The sequence below is a fragment of the Mugil cephalus genome, chromosome 1, assembly GCF_022458985.1.
Source record: "Mugil cephalus isolate CIBA_MC_2020 chromosome 1, CIBA_Mcephalus_1.1, whole genome shotgun sequence".
Classification (NCBI taxonomy): Eukaryota; Metazoa; Chordata; class Actinopteri; order Mugiliformes; family Mugilidae; genus Mugil; species Mugil cephalus.
The window spans coordinates 4,040,114-4,059,902 of NC_061770.1; the positions used below are offsets into that span (position 1 = coordinate 4,040,114).

General features: G+C 38.5%; 2 protein-coding genes across 4 annotated transcripts in view; one reads left to right on the forward strand and one right to left on the reverse strand.

The window, feature by feature from the left end:
* Positions 1-3,062, forward strand: part of LOC125021185 (PDZ domain-containing protein 4-like) — a 48,731-nt gene extending 45,669 nt beyond the window's left edge. For both annotated transcript variants that reach the window (XM_047607143.1, XM_047607152.1), the window contains 2 exons: positions 208-320; positions 1,255-3,062. In XM_047607143.1, coding sequence (XP_047463099.1) covers positions 208-320; positions 1,255-1,498 — 357 coding nt within the window. In that variant the 3' untranslated portion in view covers positions 1,499-3,062. The remainder of the gene's footprint in view (positions 1-207; positions 321-1,254) is intronic.
* Positions 3,063-3,728: 666 nt separating this feature from the next.
* Positions 3,729-11,287, reverse strand: LOC125021201 (polymeric immunoglobulin receptor-like). Of its 2 annotated transcripts, XM_047607163.1 has the most exons (8): positions 11,158-11,287; positions 9,112-9,417; positions 6,130-6,465; positions 5,900-5,989; positions 5,115-5,180; positions 4,467-4,562; positions 4,329-4,369; positions 3,729-4,247 (listed from the first exon to the last, which is right to left on the reverse strand). In XM_047607163.1, the coding sequence occupies exons 1-8, from the start codon at positions 11,231-11,233 to the stop codon at positions 4,233-4,235; spliced, it is 1,026 nt and encodes a 341-aa protein (XP_047463119.1). In that variant the 5' UTR covers positions 11,234-11,287; the 3' UTR covers positions 3,729-4,232. The 2 variants fall into 2 exon arrangements, 1 of the variants encoding a protein (XP_047463119.1); XR_007114315.1 differs by lacking the exon at positions 3,729-4,247 and having other exon boundaries at positions 4,343-4,369; positions 5,104-5,180.
* Between the last annotated feature and the right edge of the window lie 8,502 nt (positions 11,288-19,789).

A 19,789-nucleotide genomic window follows, 5' to 3' on the forward strand; every position in this document is an offset into this window, starting at 1 on the left:
AAGATGGCTCCTGTAGTTATTATATCATTTGACTGAACTGATTCCACATTTGGACAAAGCCAATCAAATAATGCATGAGGAAGTAACATCAGAAGCGCACAAAGTCACCTATCTATCTTGCTACTGATTTGTATCACATCTCTTATTTCTGCACTGAGGTTATGACATACTTCTTCTTGAAGCCAGAAATAACTGTCCTCCAAACAGGGCCGATACTGGAGCAAAGAGGAGAGGAAACAGCAGCTCCTGAGAGCCAGAGAGTACCGAAGAAGAAGAGAGTTCATGATGCAGAGTCGTTTGGACTATCTCAAAGGAGACAGGTAGGCAAAGGAAAATGACTGAAAGTAACAAAATAGTCCCTAATTTATTCGCAGCATGCATAAAACATGAGCTAAAGAAGAACTATAGTAAGTTGTCCTAAAAGCTGTTGAGTCAGTATATATTTTAAATAGATCTTCAGGTTATCTTGATGTACATCAGGTTGTTGTAAACATATTTATTGCTTTAAATGATAGCTATTTGGATTGCTACAGATAAAAAAAATGTGGAGTTAGTGTGGAAATCCATACACGATAACAAACTCTTTGTTAATCCAACCCAATAATCAGCTGTTAGCTGTTAGCTTAACAGCTGTTTCCACAAAATGTATTGGAATCTCACAAATACTGAGACATATTTTTTTCCTTTCTTTTTTCTTTTTTTTTTTGGTGGTTTGAAAATTGAGAAGTGAACAAAGTGAACATGCATGACATGTTGTATGAAAGCTTTAATAACTTAAACAAACATGGCTGATCCCTGCTTTACTTGCCAATTACAATAATTGAGTCAGTTTCCGTTAGAGTCAAGCTGTTAACTGGAACTTAATTACACAACTTTGAACTTTGGAAAGGGCGATGACTGTGTTTCATATCACTTCCCTGTACCAAGTTACAGGAAATAGAGTTCAACTTGAGTTACATTAAGTCACCCATGTGGGACAAACATGCATGGGAAGAGTTTATTTCTTCAACAGAGAGAAATTATCAGCTCCAGTGTTTACATGGTTATGAGAACATATTATTTTATTTATTAAACTTTTATTTTAAGGTTTAAACCACCTTCCATCAGCTTTGACCAGATGTTAGTTGTGCACAACAAATTAACATGACAATATTAACAAAAGACCTGTATCTATAAGAACCGTATAGAAAACTAACTTAAAGTCTGAAATAAATTGGACGGCTGCTCTTCTTACACACTTTGTTTTGTTGTCAGGGACCTATCATCATCCACAGCGTGCCCTGAAGACCCTCGTTCATCCCAGAGCACCCAGGTCTACACCCAACAGAACTTCCCCAACAACAATATCTTGCTGCTGAGCCAGAAGAAAATTATGAAGAAGAGGAACCGACGTATCCTCGACAACTGGATCACCATCCAAGAGCTGCTGGCTCATGGCTCGAGGTCGCCAGATGGAAAGAAAATATACAACCCTCTCCTGTCTGTCACCACTGTGTGATCTGAGCAGGAAGAGGGGGAGGAAAGCTGGAGACAAGGAAGAGGGGAAATAAAATAAAAAAAGTATGGAGAAATTAAAATGGATAATATGAACTTGGAACTACAAGATATAAGATTTAGATAAAAATTTAAGAAGACAAGAGACTGCAACATTTTGGTTTGGAATCCATTTAAAACTGCTGCCTGGCATGACTTTTATAATTGTGTCATGCTAAAATAGAGAAGAAGAAACGTACAAAAGAAGAGCTCAGTCAGAGAAAGAAAGTGCAGAGAAGGCTGAAAAGATTGAGCTGAAACTGAACAATCAGGACTGACCGTGAAAAGTCGTGAGTTGTTTTATAATTATTCAGGGTAGAAAACAAATCCTGACTCTGGGAAACAACAACATCCTGATCAGCATCCTGTCTCCCAGCACCAAACACTTGAATGGAACCACTTTCTCAACCTCATTTAAGACCCAGTAAAGATGAGATATGTTATCCCCACGGTAAGTTCTGGCTCTAGTGCGGGGCCTCCTCCCAGGTGGCCGTGCCTCGTAAACGATCCCAGGAGGGATCCTCACCAGATCCACCAACCACCTCGACTGGCCCCTTTTGACACGGTGATGCAGCCACTCTGCTCTGAGCCTCCCCCAGTCAAGTGGAGAGACGTACTTTTGCAAATGCAGGAGTTCCTTGTTAATTCAAATGTGCGTTTACTTCAGGACTTGGATTTTATCCACACATGTGGAGAGGCAGGAGGAATGATGAGACACTGAAAAATAAGAATGGAAAAAATTTCTGAGATCAGTTGGGGACACTAACTGTTCGAGGCAAGAAAATGGAGTGCTGAGGGTCCAGTGTTTCAGATTTGAGTTGTCTGAATACCTGAGGTTAATTATCTAATCAATTGAAGACACACTGACGAAGGTAAAGCTCCAGCCTGCCCATTACTGCCTCCTCTAGTGACAATTGATTCTTTATGCTTAGAAGACAGTAAATGTACAGGGATTATGGAAGTGATGCTGCTACAGAGGGTAAAGTATTATCAGTATATGGTGAAAAATAACATATTCAATATTATGAACTGAAGGAGAAGCAGCCCAGTTTTTTTTACTCATTCATCTGTGAAGTTCATTTGTGACAAATAGTGCTTTTTGTTTCCTTTTTAATCATTATTTGTAAATCACTTCCCAGAATGAGAGTAATTTTTTAATTAATTTAATTTTATATATTTGTGTGTGTAAAGTATCCTGTGTTAAATCGTCTGTATTAAATGTACGACTGTTGCTTAAATCTTTTATAAATTTTGTACATTTTGTTTCTGCAGGATGATTCACAATGTGGCTGGTCTTTTGTGTACAAAGACACGTTAAAGCAGCATAATGACATGCATGTATGTAGTATTAAGGTGTTATTGGATATAATTCTGATCTAAAATGATGTAGTGAACAAAGACATTTTTAGTGGTGAAAAATGTGAAAGTGAAGAAAGCAGACAAAAATATTATTAAACTGAAGGACAACACGAGACATTAAAGGCTTCTGCTCTTTACTTGGTCTTTAATAAACTTGTGTTAGAAGATTTGGTGTGTTTCCCTACATTTGACCAGTACTGCGGACTGAGTGCTCTGGTATCCATGCGTCCTTGATAGTATGATCTGCATTAAGAATCCTGTAGCATCTGTTCTGTATCAGTATATTGATCTTTTTCAGTAGCGTCTAAATTGAATTTCGAAGAGAACTTCTTTTGTTTTACTTGCTTGATCCTTTTTTAGTTTAAAATATGAATTAGTGCTTCTTAATGCTAAAAATATTGGGTACTTTTACTTGCAACAAGCTATTTTTGCACCATTGTTTTACTTACTTCAGTACCACATGTCAATACTCCATTATAACTTCAAATTAAATTTAGAGGAATCTTTTTAATCTGTACATCTGAAAGTAACGGGGCATTCATCTTATTATCGGGATTCTGCATTTTATAAACAGCAAGAGAAATCATAAATAAAGGCAGATAACATTTAGAATTTACTCCAACTGCAGCTTGTGTCGTTTTGCATCTCTGTGATTTGGTGTTTGTGAGCAACAGAAATAGTTGACTGTTGAGCAACACTGATGAAAATGCATGGCCTGCAGTGGCCCCTGCTGGCTGGAGGCTTGCACATTTTTATCTTTCTCACAAAAAATGAAAACTGCTTCAGGTTTATTTAGGATGCAAAGCTTTGGTCACAGACCTTTATTAGAAAAAACATTCTTAAACCATTTACTACAACCATACTACCCTATTATTTACACTCCACACTTCAGTGGAGTGTGAAGTCGTCAAGTAATACGTTAATGTGAATGTGTGAAATTAAGAACTGAACATAATTTGACTACAAGACAAGACAGTGCTGCAACCAATGCATTCATCTTCTTTCACTCAAGGAAGAACCATCCATAACTTTGGTTCCTACAATTAAACATCAAGTGAACCCAGCATCGTTGATGGTTTTAGCAGGACGAGCTAGCTCGATCAATACACTAGTCATATTTTAACATTTTGAAAACATTTGCTATTTTTTTGTTTTGTTTGTGACACACATAAACCTGGTCCGCCACTTTGTGGCAGTGATATTTACATCTGAAAGTACTATACACCCGTTCCACTCAGGCCCTGTTTCAATGAACTTTGCACAGACTCATTTGTTGGAAATACTGCATGCAGAGAGTTGCCATGTGATGTGAGTTGGGAGATGGAACCAGAGACAACGATTCAATGTGTGGAACACTGGAAGAAAAAAGTCACATTTACATTAGCATGCAGTGATGTAAAGAATAAGCAGAGAGACAATGTGTTAAAGAAGATCACCTCTATATATTCGCTTGCGACGGGTTCTGCAGTGTTTGAACCTGTAGAAGAGAAAGAACAGTATAAATCAAGTGTTTTTTCATTGGCTTTTCTATTTGATACTGAATAATTAAGAGACACACACGAAAGAAAACTCACTGTTTCTGGTTATCCTGTTTTTGTAGATGTAAACTAGAAATAAAACCATCAGCACAGCAAGCGCAGTCAGAGACAAGGCCAGTGAAATAATGTAACCTGCATGACAGACACAGACATGTCAAATACTGTGTTATATGATGTTAAACTGTACTGAGATATTTAACTGGTTTGCTCATTCATAGGTTTCCTGTTTTGGATATTGTTTAGTGCCAAATTAACCAAAAGATTAATGCACTATTTAGAATTATTGATGGACTAATTAAAAATATATTTTTGACTGATTAATTCAGTGAAAAAATAATTGTTTGTTGCAACCCCACCAGATAGATCTTTTGAATTTCTTTAGTTTACTGACATCTTAGTTGTTCTTCTGGATCCATCCAAGAGAAAAGTAGACATGTTGCTAAACCGCTCAAAACTTTCTGCAATATTGCGGCTCAGTATTTCTCTACTAGTATAGTATAAAATAGTATAAAAACAAGAGCAAATTCTCTATCCCAGGTTGTACATGCTACTTGTGTAAATATTCAGTGTACCAGACTGACTGATCAAGACAGAGACAAAGCGTATTTTTTTGTGAAATTGTACAACTCTGGCCTGGCTTTAGGTCCATCAAAGAAATAATGCAAAAGCGCACAGGTGTTCTACCATTAGATGTGGATTCCTCTGTTTGTTGCTCCTTGTCAGGGATAGAAGGTAAGCCAATGACTGCACCTGTGAACAAGAAAAACACAACAAAAACATCAAATCTGAATTATTTGGAGATAATTCTCAGACAGCTCACGCACTGCACATCAAATGTTCAGTTTTAAATTTCAACCATTACCTGACTATGCCCTAAAATAATAATAATAATATAAAAAAATAGTCAGATGTAAATGTTTTGATTACACTTTTTATTTTTATTTTTACTTTAATCTAATCTCATTTTATTTTATCTTTCTTGTGTTTAACTTCATATGCAACAAAGCTACGGTGACAATGTAATTTCCCTCGTGGATCATTAAAGTCTGTCTAAGTCTATTTTTATTCTCCAATCCAAGCTAGAGTTATGCTCCTGTGTAGGAGCTAGGCTATAATGTAAATATGCTGTAGCTCCAACGTCTCTAAACAAATGTATCTCTATATGATGGCAATGCAGTCCTCAACAACTTCCTCCTTCTGCCTCCTTCATGTCATCAACTCTCAAGTCTCTTTTCTGCATTTCGTTTCCACAAAAGTAATTAAAACCTTCATTGTAGACTCATTCTTTAGGAACCGTAAGCGTTTGTACAAAGTTTCGTGGAAGACACGTGAATTCACTCAGTCACACAGCTGACTTGCGGGTGACAACAGGATTCATCCTCTGGGGAACATGGATGGTTGTTTAAATTTGAATGTAAAGCTGTTGATAGTTGTGAAGATATTTCAGTATGAAATAGTAGTATGTGAACCTGTATGTGGAGGCAGCGTGGTGATCGCTGGGAAAAATGAGGCAGGTGTACAAGGCTGAGAAGTTAAGTCTGGTTGTGATGTCGCTGGAGCTGTAAAAAAAAACAAAAAACAAATGATGATAACATTGCCCAAGCAAAAGATCTGTGGACGGGTGGTAGGAAAAGCAACTGATCTGATTTGATGATTAACACAAAGAAATGGTTCTGATTTTCAATTAATAGAAACTCACCATCTGTAACTTTGATGTGAACTGATTGGCAGGGGTTTGGTGCAGAAAGCAAGTTGACGCCACAGCTGTACAGTGCTGAGTCTGCCTTGGTCAGGTTGGCGATCGTCACATGAAACACTCCATTCTTCACATATTTGATCCTGTATCTGTCTCTCTGAGCTTGAGCTCCACTGGTTTCAACGAGAACGTCTTGTTTTTTACATCCGTCCTTACATAAGAACAAGCTGAAGAGTTCAGCTGAAGGTAAAGAGCAAGTAATTCTTATGCTTCCCCCTTCAGTTTCACCACAAACAGTGACTCCTGGGTCGATGTGAGTAGAGTTTACCTCACACATTGCTGTAAAAAATACATAAATGTAGAGATAAGTGCTTCATCAATGCAAACGCACTGCAGGATCTGCAGTTGCAGATTTACTCTTACTTTGGTCTATTTACTCAGCATGCTTCTATATACTATCACAGATGAGATTTGAAAACTATACATGAAAATTACTTTCCAAAAACAAGAAAATTTAAATTGAAATGTATTTCAAGAATACTGGGCATTATGTATGAATTTCAGGTATGCACTTAGCTTCCTGCTGAAGAATTGCCTCATTTGATTTCAAGTCAAGCATATTGATAAAGCACATGAATAGTACCCAGTCTGCTGCCTGATATATGCATATATGCATATGCATATAATGTTTAATAAAGTACAATTCCCCTTTTAAATTGAGTTCTTTGTGTGTGCAGACAATTTTACGTCAGATCTGTGTATGCCTTATTCCTGTACTGTATGAGGTCCAGTGTTTTTAAAAATCATACTACTGTTATTTATCATTTATCACTGTACAAACTGCACAATGTTCCAATATTTAAACTATTTCATAACAAACACACAACAAAAAAAAATCTCATTATATTTTTATGTAAACTTTTACTCTTACACACTTTTAAGACAGGGAAATAAAAAATTCTATTCCACCCATGCCCCAGTTCAGCTGAGAAACACATTCTTTCTGAACATGACTACTCCCTTTCATTTGAGCTGCTCCAATAGTTACTGGCAACAGTGTAGTGCATTACATCACAAGACCAACACCACAAGTACTGGCAGGACAAAGTGTTTTCGTTTTGGCAAGTCTGTAACTGTGACTCAGTATTTCACACATGTCTCATTCAAAACATTTAAGTGGGACAAAATCAAAATATGGTGTTCGGGTCTGTGGTACCCGTTTTCATTTTTTATTAGAAGAAAAATGATACAATTAATTAATTTTTCAAACTCAAACTCACTGGCCTTGGCTCATTTTCTGTGAAGAACATATATCAGAATACATTTTTAATGAACACACACCGTGCACCGCCCCTGCACATTTCTATTACATATAAGATGTCCGGGCTAATAGGTGTGTGGAAATTGATGTTCTGTGAACCTACACTCTGTCCTCCTCCTGTCTGGGCCTGCTGTTTGTGTCTGTGTGTGCGTGTGTGTGTGTGAGAGAGCGAAAAAGTGACTGTAGATGTGAGTTTTGTGTTTCTGCACCTGCGGTTCCCACACAAGGTTGCAACATTTTTGCAAAATTCAAGCATCTGCTCTTGTTTTCCCGCATATTTTACCCTCTGTTGTGGGAATCTTTATTATCTCACACTCTATCTGCTACAAATTGGAGGCGGGACACTATAAATATAGCTTTGTATTTATAGTGTGGTTTCTTATCACAACCGATCAAGATGGCCACAAGGTTCACAAGGGCTCTGGAATTGATTTTGGAAGAGAGAAACGTTTTTGATGATGATGTAGAGCGAGAGGATTCAGAAGAAGAGGTTTCAGAATTTGAGGATGACATTTCTGAAACTTCAGAGTCTGACAGTGACTCTGAAGAAGATGATGAGATTGAGCATCAGCCAGTTTCAAAACGAAGATGAGCCACGGGACCAGGCCGTCAGCAGCCGGCCACAGGACCAGAACAAGACAGTCAGCATGTGAGGAAATATGGATGTCAAAAAATTCTGAACCCCGCAAGACTGCCAATGTGATAAGGATGCAACCAGGGCCAACATGGATGGCAAGTCTTCTTTTGAGCTTTTCATCCCAGATTCCATCCAGAAAATTATTCTTGACTGCACACATTTAGAAGGAAGACGTGTTTTTTGGAGGAGGAAGGAAATGGACCAAACCCATTTACATGCCTATTTCGGGGTTTCTTATCTTATCTGCTAGAGTTTTCAGGTCCAAAGGGAAACCCGCAGAATCCCTGTGGGATGCAGAAACTGGCAGAGAAATTTTGCGTGCAACAATGGACAGAAAACACAGCATACATGCATCAAGTGCGAAAAGTATATCTGCAACACACACATAGGAAAACTCTGTCCCTCATGTGTTGTACAGGGTAGTGGCTAAAGGCCATGTGTTCAATGGGGCTGATGTGTTGTCTTGACTGATATGTTTACTTTATGTGTTCATGTGTTTAGCTTGTGTTGTGCAAAGAAAAGTCAGTAGTTTTGAAAGACATTGCTTCACTTGTCAATTTGTTTCCACTCATATCTTGATTTTAATAGATTTTTCTTTAAAAGAAAAGGGTTATGGAGTGAGTTATCTGCGACACGTCATTAATGGAAGAAACTCAAACAACCACAAAGGCAGACAAGCATCAATGGCAAAATTCCCAAGGGAATCAAAACTACCACAAAAGTGACACAAATAACCAAAAAGGCATTTGTATTTGTATTATAACTAATATTTAAATGTTTGGGAAGGTTTTTTTGTGCTTCTAATGTGGAAAAAAAAAAAAAATGTCAAGAAGGTGCTTCTCCTCAAAATTGTAGCTAGTAATTTGCTTTGTTAATTTGCTATGTTTATCAGTAATTTGACCTGCATTTATAATGCATAAATAAGAATATTATATCCAACACTAAATATTGTATTTATTATCATTAGTCATATAATAGCAAAATATTTTTCTGTATGCAGGAAAACAATGACTGAACAGTAACTCACCTTCTGTGACTCTGAGCTCAAACTCCCGCAATAACTCTGGAGAGGAGGAGTTTCCCAAACCGCAGCAGTAGTGTCCTGAGTCAGACTTGCTGAGCTGTGAAATACTCACATAAAAGATGCCCGTGTTATAACCGATGTGGTATCTGCCATTCGAGTCTGTGGTGTCACTGGTTTTGATGAGGACTCTTTGTTCACTGAACTCCTTCTTTGTGAAGAACCTGCTTCCTCTGGAGGCATTAAACGAGCAGCCAAAAGACAGACTTTCGCCTTCAGTTTTTGTGAAGATGGGACGCGAACACATTGCTCCTGAAATAATAATAATTTAAAAAAGAAAAACACACACATGAAAGATCATTGGTGGGAGAATATTTTGATCACAGCTGAAGAAAAAATACCACTGTTGCTCCATTACAAGAAAAAGTGCAGAAACATTGAACTAAACAACATGTAGAACACTGGGTTGGCACCTCAAATGACCACTCTCTCTTTCATTCACTTTAAGCCACTTAAAACACAATATTATGATAACTGATTATGTAACGTGAGACTTTATGCAGAGAGTCTTTTTTCCGTTACTTTCATTACTTATCATAGAGCTCGTTGTTTTATTAATTTAAAACACACCCTCATTAAACTTAAGGCCAGTTATTATTTAACCTGACAAATCCTCATTGTCTTTTGGTTTCTTGTTCTAGTCCAACATTAATTATTAATATCTGCAGTTATTGATGACAGCTTTTTGATTTAATATAGTATTAGTTGGCAATGTGGAAGACGACAGACAACAGCTTTTGTCCATTCAGAAAGAACAGGGATTTTGGCAAGGGTTGGCATTTACTCTCTGCATGGGGCAAGTTTCTGCATGAGTCCACTGGTATGCACTGGTTAATCTGAAACCCATCAATTGGTCATATGAGGAAGTAAGCGAAAGAAATAAAAGCACCAACATGGGAGTTACAACAGCTACAGCAGCTCATCTAGTGGCCACTTGAGGATGGCTCAAAAAGTGAGTCCATTCCCACAGACTTCCAGGGTAAAATGCCACAGCTGAAATATACATGATTACAGCAGGTAGAAATGAAAAGTGTTTTTGTTTTAATTTCATGATTAACAACATCTTTACAGGGAAACTTTTCTTAGGTTCAGATTCATCCACATTTGGTTGTTTGAGTATTTGACAGCTCAAGTCGGAGATACAGGACTTTTAAATTTAGATGGGCACGCTTGGGAAAGAGCTTAAAACCCACTGCTATAGCCACCCTAAACAATAGATCCCGGTGACTGTTTTGTTTTTGTTTTTTTCTCCCCTGTATCTGCCATCCATGTCCACTGTTTTCAATGTGTAATGTCATAAGTCAATGATCTGAGCACTTTCTTGTCCTGTCCAGTTTTCTGTTGTGTTGAATATATATACAGTCAAGTGGAAACACATCTTCCTTTCTGAGACAAATAAAGTCTAAAGTTAAGATAGAGATAAGATTCTGCAAGGTTATGGCAAAAACATGTTGCTATAACAACGTGCAGCTTGTTTTGTATGCAAGATTGACAAAATCAATGTATAAAGTTTTATGTTTCCAGTATAACAACTCACTAATATTTATTTCAACTCAATTCAATTCAGTTTTATTTATATAGCACCAATAACAATACAAATTGTCTCAAGACGCTTCACAAAAACCAGCATGCACCCTCCAGAGCAGCCTGAGGGCGACGGAGGCAAGGAAAAACTCCCTTTAACAGGAAGAAACCTTGAGCAGAACCCAGCTCATATGGAGGGACCCATCTGCCGAAGGCCAGCCGGGTAGAAACAGAAAAGAGAAGATAGAGAGAAAAGAAGAGCAGGAGAAACAGGATAAACAAACTTCTGTCATAGATACATACATCAAGCGTAAGGAAACGCATAGGATCTAGTAATATAGCACATAGCTGATGAAAAATCATATTCTTAATAACAAGCAGACCATGTGTGGACATCTGAACAATAACACAATTCAACCTGCAGTTGTGCAAGTGCAAGTTGTAAAGAGACATTACAGTAATCCTTACCTGGTAAGAAGCAAAAGAACAGAAGTTGGTGGAGATTCATTCTGTCTCTGTCACTACTTTCACTTTGACTGTGCATATCCTCTTGAAAAGTTGTTCCACTGAATCACTGCCATGACTGTGTGATTCTGGCCAGTAAAAAAAGGACATGTCATTTGGTATGCCCACTGCTGCCACAAGGGTTGGACTTCATGGCACAAAAGAAAGAGAGCATCCTTTAAATTAACCCTTTTTGGGTTACCCTTTTTTTGTTTGGAGTTTCTAAAATGTGACAACAAATTATCTATCGATACAGTGAATTTTACAAATTCAGTTATAAATGTTGGTTTTACCCACCAGTTTGTGTGCCTACATGCAATATGATTCATAGGGATCTTCAGTGTTTTTCAGGCCAAGGACCGAGAGATTAAGGAGGGACCCCCAACCTACTATATGTGTTCTATATTTAACTTGGCTTTGTGGTATTTATATTATTATTATTATTATTATGCATTAAATATTAAGCTGTCCCATATTCCTTTCGTAAATTTAGTTGGATTAATGTGTATTTAAAGAAATTATATATTTAAAAAATGTCTAATCAATCAAAGATTTTGGGACCCCTGTTGAAGACCTATGATATAAACTACATTTCCACCAACTGACATTCATTCACCAGTGAATTTTTACAGAGTGGCATAGTTTCCGTCATGGGGTGCTCAACAGGGCTCCCCAGTGGTGCAGTGAAATAGCCAATCATGTACAGTTGCCAGGACAAATTAATAAATATATGGCCAATCAGTTGGTGCAGAATTGTAATTGTCTTGGGGAGCAGAAAATATCACCCTAACAACAGAAAATGCCACAAAAGTCTTGGCTAAAAAAAGCTTGTGCAGTGCGCTGGCACTGTCCGTGAGTCAAGCAGAGGAGTGATGGAGTACTTAACCAGTGATCAACAGCTTCCACCAAATTCAGTGAGATCCTTACTAATCTACCTGTTTGTAAGAAGGACAATAGAGGACAAAATCCCTTTCAAGGTGCTGGGACCCAACAAGCCCAACCCCATCATCAGCCAGCAGACCAAGGAGAAAAATAAAGTCTTCAAACTGAGTTTTTTGGTTCGAGCTTAAGTCATGGCTGACAGGCTGTGGAATAGCCAATGCACGTTTCTGTTTTCCCTGTATTCTTTTTAAAAATGAAAAGTGAAACTTAACGGTCAACACGATCCAACGGTCAGTTTGTCCACAGTCAGGACAAACTGACCTAAAGCACCTCTCCAAACGAACCAGGAAGCATGAACAATCAAGAGTTCATATGGAAAACTGGGTCAAGCTAGCTATGCTAGGAAAGATTAGAATAGCAACGCAGCTGGATGACAGACACCGCGTTACGGTAATACGGCACAATGAAGAGGTTGATAAAAAAACGTCACATCTTATCAAAACTTATTGACTTTATAAGTTTTGTGGTGCTTTTGAACTCGTATTGCTCCGGTACAATGGAATTTTCAGAGGCTTAGTCAACCTAATGGTATCTACTGACTGGGATTTGAACAATCACCTTCAAAATGCAACTGTCTTTAGAGGCACCTCAAAGATGGTACAAAATGAGCTACTTGACTGTATGCTGGCAGTTGTGAGGGAAAAAAAACCTTGGATGAAGTAAAATCAGCAGAGTTTGTTGCCATCCAAGCCGATGAAACTACTGACATTCCAACACACTGCCAGTTAGTCCTGGTACTGAGATACATCGAAGGAAAACATGACATCCAGGAATGTTTTTTTTTTGTTTTTTTGTTGAGTTTATTCAGCTCTCCAACACCACTGGACTCAATCACTCGTGCTTTATTGGAAAAGTTGCGCACCATCTTTCCCAAGGGACAAGAACAAAACCTATGACGGAGCATCAGTGCCACCGAGGGGTGCCACTGGGGGAGTGCAGCATAAGGTGCACAGTGGTGGAAAATAGTTTCCGGACACCCCATGCATATGTGAAATATTGGATTAAGAATCACTCTTAGGTCTTCAAGTGCAGTTTTTTCATTTTGTATAGTCACAGACAAAATACTAAACAAATCCTAAAACAGACAAACTTAAAAAAAATAATTTTTTTAATTAATTGGTTCCATAAAAATACATAAGAAACTTCGAGTATTGGATCATTTTGGAATCAGTGATCAACTAATGAAGGCTGTGCTTTTTATTAAAAGACAAATTTTTCTGTTGCCGTGCTTTGTGTCTATAGATATTTGAAAGTCTTTCGGAGACAAAAATGGCTAAAACAAGTAACCTAATGCAGGAAACATGTCTGAAGATACAGCTCCTCTACCAGGAAGAATACAGCTGCCACCAGATCACCAGTAAGTGCAGACGCAGTCCTTCAGCAGCTGGATCCCCTCTACAGAAATCCAGACGAACCAACGGCTTGGATCAACAGCAGTGGTCAAATCAAACTAGTGTCCAGTGTTCCACCGTACTGTACATGGTCGACTTTTAGATCATGACTTAAGGTCCTACAAGGCTGTCAAGAAGCCCCTGATCAATGAGAGACAGAGGTTAGCCGGGTGTCATTAAGACCAAGCACAGAAGAACTGGAAGAAGATTCTGTGGTTAGATGAGTCCAGCTTCCAGCTCTATCTTCCTCCTACTAATGTGTGGATACACAGAAGACCAGGCGAAGCATTATCTACAGTACCTACCTCTGTACAGTACCTACTGTCAAAACTGGTGGAGGCAGTATCATGGTTTGGGGATGCATGAGTGGTGCTGGTGTTAGTCATCTCTCTGTCTGTGATGACACATTGAACTCTGACAAATATTGTGCCATTCTCCAAACTCACATTCTCCCTTCTATACGTGCTCTGTTCCGTTGAGGTCAAAACTGGATGTTTCAACAAGATAATGCTCCTTGCCACACATCCAGGGCCAGAAGAACTTGTCTGCAGGAGCTCAGTATCCAGGTCTTAGAGTGGCCACCTCAGTCCCCAGACATGAGCCTCACTGAAAATCTGTGGTGGATTATCAAAAGGTCTTTTTCAAAGCGCAAACCACAGAATTTAGAGAATTAAAAGTAGTTATTCAAGAAGAATGGGACAAGATGCTTACTACGTTCACTGTTATGCCCACCAACTAAACCTAGTAATGCAGCAAGCAACATCCCACAGACCAGTCACCAGATATTTCCATTTTTTACCAAGTAATGCAAGATGAGGTCATCGATTTCAACACATTGGAACTTCAACAGTCACACCGTTTACACAGTGTACGAAAACAAGGCCGATCTGGTGAAGTGTCCGGAGACCATCCGGAACAGAGAAGAATTTAACAGCCTACAAAGAGAGAAGCTGGCGGCTATGTGAGAATGCTGGAAGATGACTATTTCTGTTTTTATCAGGTAGGTTATATGCATCTGTACACAGTGTTACAGTGTTCTCTTTGCACAAACTACTGTATGTAGCCCTCAATCTTTCATCTTATTAAAACAATGATTTATCTGTAAAGTTTAGATTAAATTTAATTGATCAAATACAGTGACAGCAATGGAATGTAAGGACATGCAATGAATTTGTCTCCAGCAGTTATATCTTGTGTAGAATCTACACAAGATTAAAAAAAAATAAAAATAGAATAAAGATATAAAATACAATAAACTCGTATTGAATTTATTAGAAATGATATTAGGCTTATATAGTGTCATCCAGTTTATAGAAAAAAAAAAAAACAGGGATGTACAGGAGCCACCCACAAAGAAATGTAGGACATCTAGTCACCTAGTGGATAAAAGGAACAACAACACACTGCCCCTTTGAAATAACTGTACTGCCTAAAATATTTATTGTCATGATAGGAATATACAGAGTAAGCCATATTGGCTCATTACACAATAATAGTTGTTATGGAAAAAAACATTATAGACTATTGTTTAAAATAAATGTGAAAACCTAATTCTTACCTTTGCTTAAATTACATATCATGTCATAAGTATGCAACACCATTATGTGCCATGCCAAGCAGTGGTTTTCCTTCACCAAGCACCTGGTCAGTGCCACTCCAAGGAGACTTGTTCCCACAACACAACAGAACGTTCAAAGATTCAGCACTGGATACCACGGTGGAAGCCTATCCCTCACTGGACAAGGCCAGGCCCTCATCTACAGAAAGAGGAGTTCCAGAGTTGCAGTAGTGCTGCACCAATGACAGCGTCAGAATCTGAGAGGTGCTTCTCAACTTCAAGTGATGCTAAATAGCAAAGCTTCAGGAGTGGGACCACACCCCAACCATGCCCCTTCTGGCTTAAATACCCACCCATGGATTCTCTCATGAAGCTTCCCCACATCACACTCAAATTGTTCCATCGTCATATTCATATCCATCCTTATTCATTCATCAATAAATTGTTAATCCGTCCCTCAGGTTGGAAGTGTGGTCCTTGCTAGTGAAACAGGATAAAAACTTTCCTTAGGAATTCTATGGCACAAGATCGCCTCAGCGCTCTGGCAATGCTCTCCATAGAGCTTCTATCAACTAGCAGCCCACAGATACTCCTTCACCACACATTTTTGTATATACTTTGTATTTTGTTTGTTTTCATTGTCCTATTGCTTGATCCTTGTTCCTTAAAAGCGTCTTTTAGTTGCACGTCATGTTGGTCACTGGTGCCTTAAATCGAACCCTGGGAACAATGTAGTTTTCTGAATCTGAATGTTGGACAAATATGTTTACAGCGTGGTACTAAATACGCGGTACTAGATGATTTCTTTAATGACGGCACTGGTACAGTTTTACACAACTCAGTTGTTGAAATAATGGTAAAGCTTAAGGTTCTGTATAAATACAGTTGTGGAAGCTTTGAGGAACAGCTGGTCTCAGGTAGTTATCTGTCTGCCTCAGGTCCATTCTGCCACTTTGATCATTTCTGAATTAGCTGTTTTAAGTTAGCTAGTTGTCTGCATGCATCTGAAACCTGCTCCTGTCTCTTAAAATAATATTATAATCCAATGGTTAAAAAGCCTTTTAAAGAATCTGTATCCAAAAATGGTGCCAATTACTAAATTTCAAGTTTGTATTAAGCCAAGCAAAAGTAGCAAGTCCCTAAAATGTGCATGCTTTCATGAAACACAAGTGCAAAAGCAGTGGCCTTCCCAAGTTTATGATGCATCCCTGAGGAAACTGCCTGCAGTCCCACACAGTCTTTGCGAATGACAAAAGCCAAGAAATAATATCCACGGGACATCGCAGGGTAGTGATAATAAAATACCCATCGATATACACTAAAACCAATCAACCAACACTAGTGACAACATACAGATACGAGAAACTCTACCAGCTCAAGTCATGCAGAGACGACTTACTATTTATCTTCAAAAGATAATCCTCAAACCTTTACTGGTGAAGAAGCGTACTGTGCATGAAAGAATTGCTACAAACAAATATGACACAAGACACCTGGCAGCATTACAAGAGAACTCAAATGCAAACAGAAGAAAAGTTTCCATGGACATCACTGGTCATAGAAGTTCATTAGTTCATTTTCAGTGACCCGAGGATCCTTCTGTGTGTCTGTGAGGATGTTTCCATGAAAGAATGTGTTGATCTTTCAATCCTTCATTGTCTGCAACAAGTGTACAAGTACACACATGAATCTATGATACACTACTGACTTCATAGAACAACTAACCATCACAGTTGTTAATATTATGAGGATAAGACAAGGATGGATACCCATTTGTTACTGTTGTATTTTCAATCATACAAGAATGACAGAGCTATCCACATCTCACATCAACACAGAATCATCACCTCAACAGGGACTCCAGCAGCCATCTCAGACAGGGAACCAGCATGACTCATCGCGCTTTATTTGTCTGTTGTGTCTGTGAATATTGGCTCTGATACGGACTGTTGACACTATTAAGGACTGCAAATAACATTTATCGTAAACCACATTTGTGAGAACAACATATCTATGTTTGTCTGTCCGGAAGAGGCCAAGAGTTTGCTGTTACATTGAACCAGGCGTGATATTACAAAAAGTTCCTACTAGTAAAGTTGCTACTGAGTAATGACTTGTTTCGCATCACTCAGCAGGTGCTCGACATAGACATAGACTTTATTAGCATCCAGGTATTCAACAAGTGTACACAGAAATAAATGTCATTGCAGATGAAGACTGGCTACGTGTAAAGGTGAGTATGTTGACAGTTATTTTAGCAGCGTGCATAGAACAGTATAATGTACAATGTATTGCATGAAATAAAATGAACAAATTTCAGCAGTACTGAAGACTTATCTGTAGTAATAGCTGTAATGGAAGACAAAAGTGATTATGCAGGCCCAGTACTACAAGAAAAATATAGAAAAATATATATAAGAATATATAAAGAAACAGAAATAGATTACTATGTAATAGCTAGAATTAGTCTTCTAATGTTATACACACACACACATACATATGTAGCTTATGTAGAAGATCAGAACTGACAAAAACTGTGATGAATTCATCTGAGTAATGGAGCACCACCTTAAATTTGAACTTGCGTACAAAATTGCACAGACACGAGTCATCACCAACTGTTGGGTTTCTCTGGCAGATGTGTAAATTTCAGATAAAATGACTCCAACCACAGCATGTGGTAACAAGGAAAGATTTATTTTGGGGATGGAAAGAGGAAATCACAAGAAAGTTTGATGACTTTCTCTCTAAAAACAAAAGGAGAAGCAGACTCACACAATTGCCAAATAGTAAATAATTCGTCATTGTTCTTAACTGTACCCGGTCATGTAGGTCAAGAGTATGAAAGCTAGAGCAATAGAAATTAATATGTATTGTGGCATAGAACAGAATTCACACTTTTGAGCATTTTTATTCTTGATGATCAAAATTTACACCCAATATCCAATGTGAAAACTTGTCTTGCAACAGTATCTTCATTTCACTTTTACCTCTTGTGGACTGAGACATGTTGATATGAATGTTTCAAAAGTTCTTATTTATTATAGTATTTATTTATTGCCAACACACACATTGGCGTGTTTCACGTATTAGTTATTTCTGCTGAAACATCAGCAGTCTCCGCCTGACCTGAAACATACACTGTCATTGTGGCCAAGACTTTCACTGCACAAATAACTCTTAATGTAATCTTTTGTAGATAAACCGTCTGCTAACTATATAATAATTTCCTCTCCCTCTCTCTCCCCACCACAGATCTCAGAAATCACTCTCTATAAACAGACAGAGAGCAAACATTACAGAGAAAATCTGATAGTTTTCACAAAAATAGTTTTTATAGATTACGCAAATAAAACTATATCTGAAAAGTTACACAGAATAAATTATAAAAGTTTGTAGAAAATAGTCTTCATTTATATTTCAGGTTATTTTGAAAGAAATTAAGAGGGTTTTAAGTTATTTTAAGTTCAGTTCAGAAACAGTACCAACCACTTCCATCAGGAAAGAAGTACAGGAACATTAAAACAAAGACAAACAGGCTAACAGACAGCCTCTTTCCCACAGCTGTTAAAGCAATTACTCCCCCATAGTGAAACACACTGTTGGTTACATCTGACCATGGACAAGCAATGGGATACGCGGGCTGTGAAGAGATTCATCATGTCTGTGGCTGAATTGCTGTCTACTAGTGGTGTTCACAGGTGATGGTGAAATGCAGAATGAGATGGACAGGTAATGTGTTGCGGCGGCTACAGTAATGGGTGGATTGTATAGGACAGGTAAAACTTTTGGTATTACCTGTCGGCCTGCAGTCACTAGTCATGAACTTTGGGCAGTGACTGGCATCACGGATAGCAGACAGCACCCACAAGAAGTTTCCCACGTAGAGTAGCTGGTCTCAGCCTTACAGACAGAGTAAGGAGCTCAGCAATCTGGAGGGAGCTCAGAGTCGAGCCGCTGCTCCTTCACATGTGCAAAAAATTAGTTTCTAAACTTATTTAAAGTGTAAAAATGTTACATAAAGCAAGATATTTAATGAACTAGGAATTGAAATATACTACTATAGGCCTCTGCAGATCCCGATTTACCGGAGACCCAGACAGCGGTCAATCAGATTTTGGAGTAATTGGTCAAATCGAAATTCTTATCCCGAAAACAATTGGCTTATTTGAAAGGGGACACAAATTCACAGACGAGCTATTTTTACCTCCTGCCAAAAATACACAAGCCTCCCATATCCACGTTTCAGATTGCGTGAGTGAATCTTATGGCTTTCAGGACACCTCAGATTTCGTTGCCAGGATTCAGGAGCTGCATGTAGTAGGACCATGTCTCTTGTTTACCATGAACGTAGAGAGTCTCTACACCAACATAGAAATGGAAATGGGCGTAGGAGCGATCCGCAGGCTAAGAGGCACCCGGACCAGGCCAGACCAGACGAACACCTACTTTCAGTCTTGCAGCTCAATCTGACCTGCAACGACTTTGAGTTCAATGTGGACTACTATTTGCAGGTCAAGGGGACAGCAATGGTGAAAAGGTTTTCCCCAGCCTACACAAATATATACATGGCCTTCGGATGGCCTTCAGGAAATGCCCCAGGCAACCTTGGGTATATAGGCGATACTTGAATGACATTTTTGGGATCTGGACACATTCCAAGGAGGAGTTCTTAGACTTTGTGGCCATCCTGAACTGCCATCAC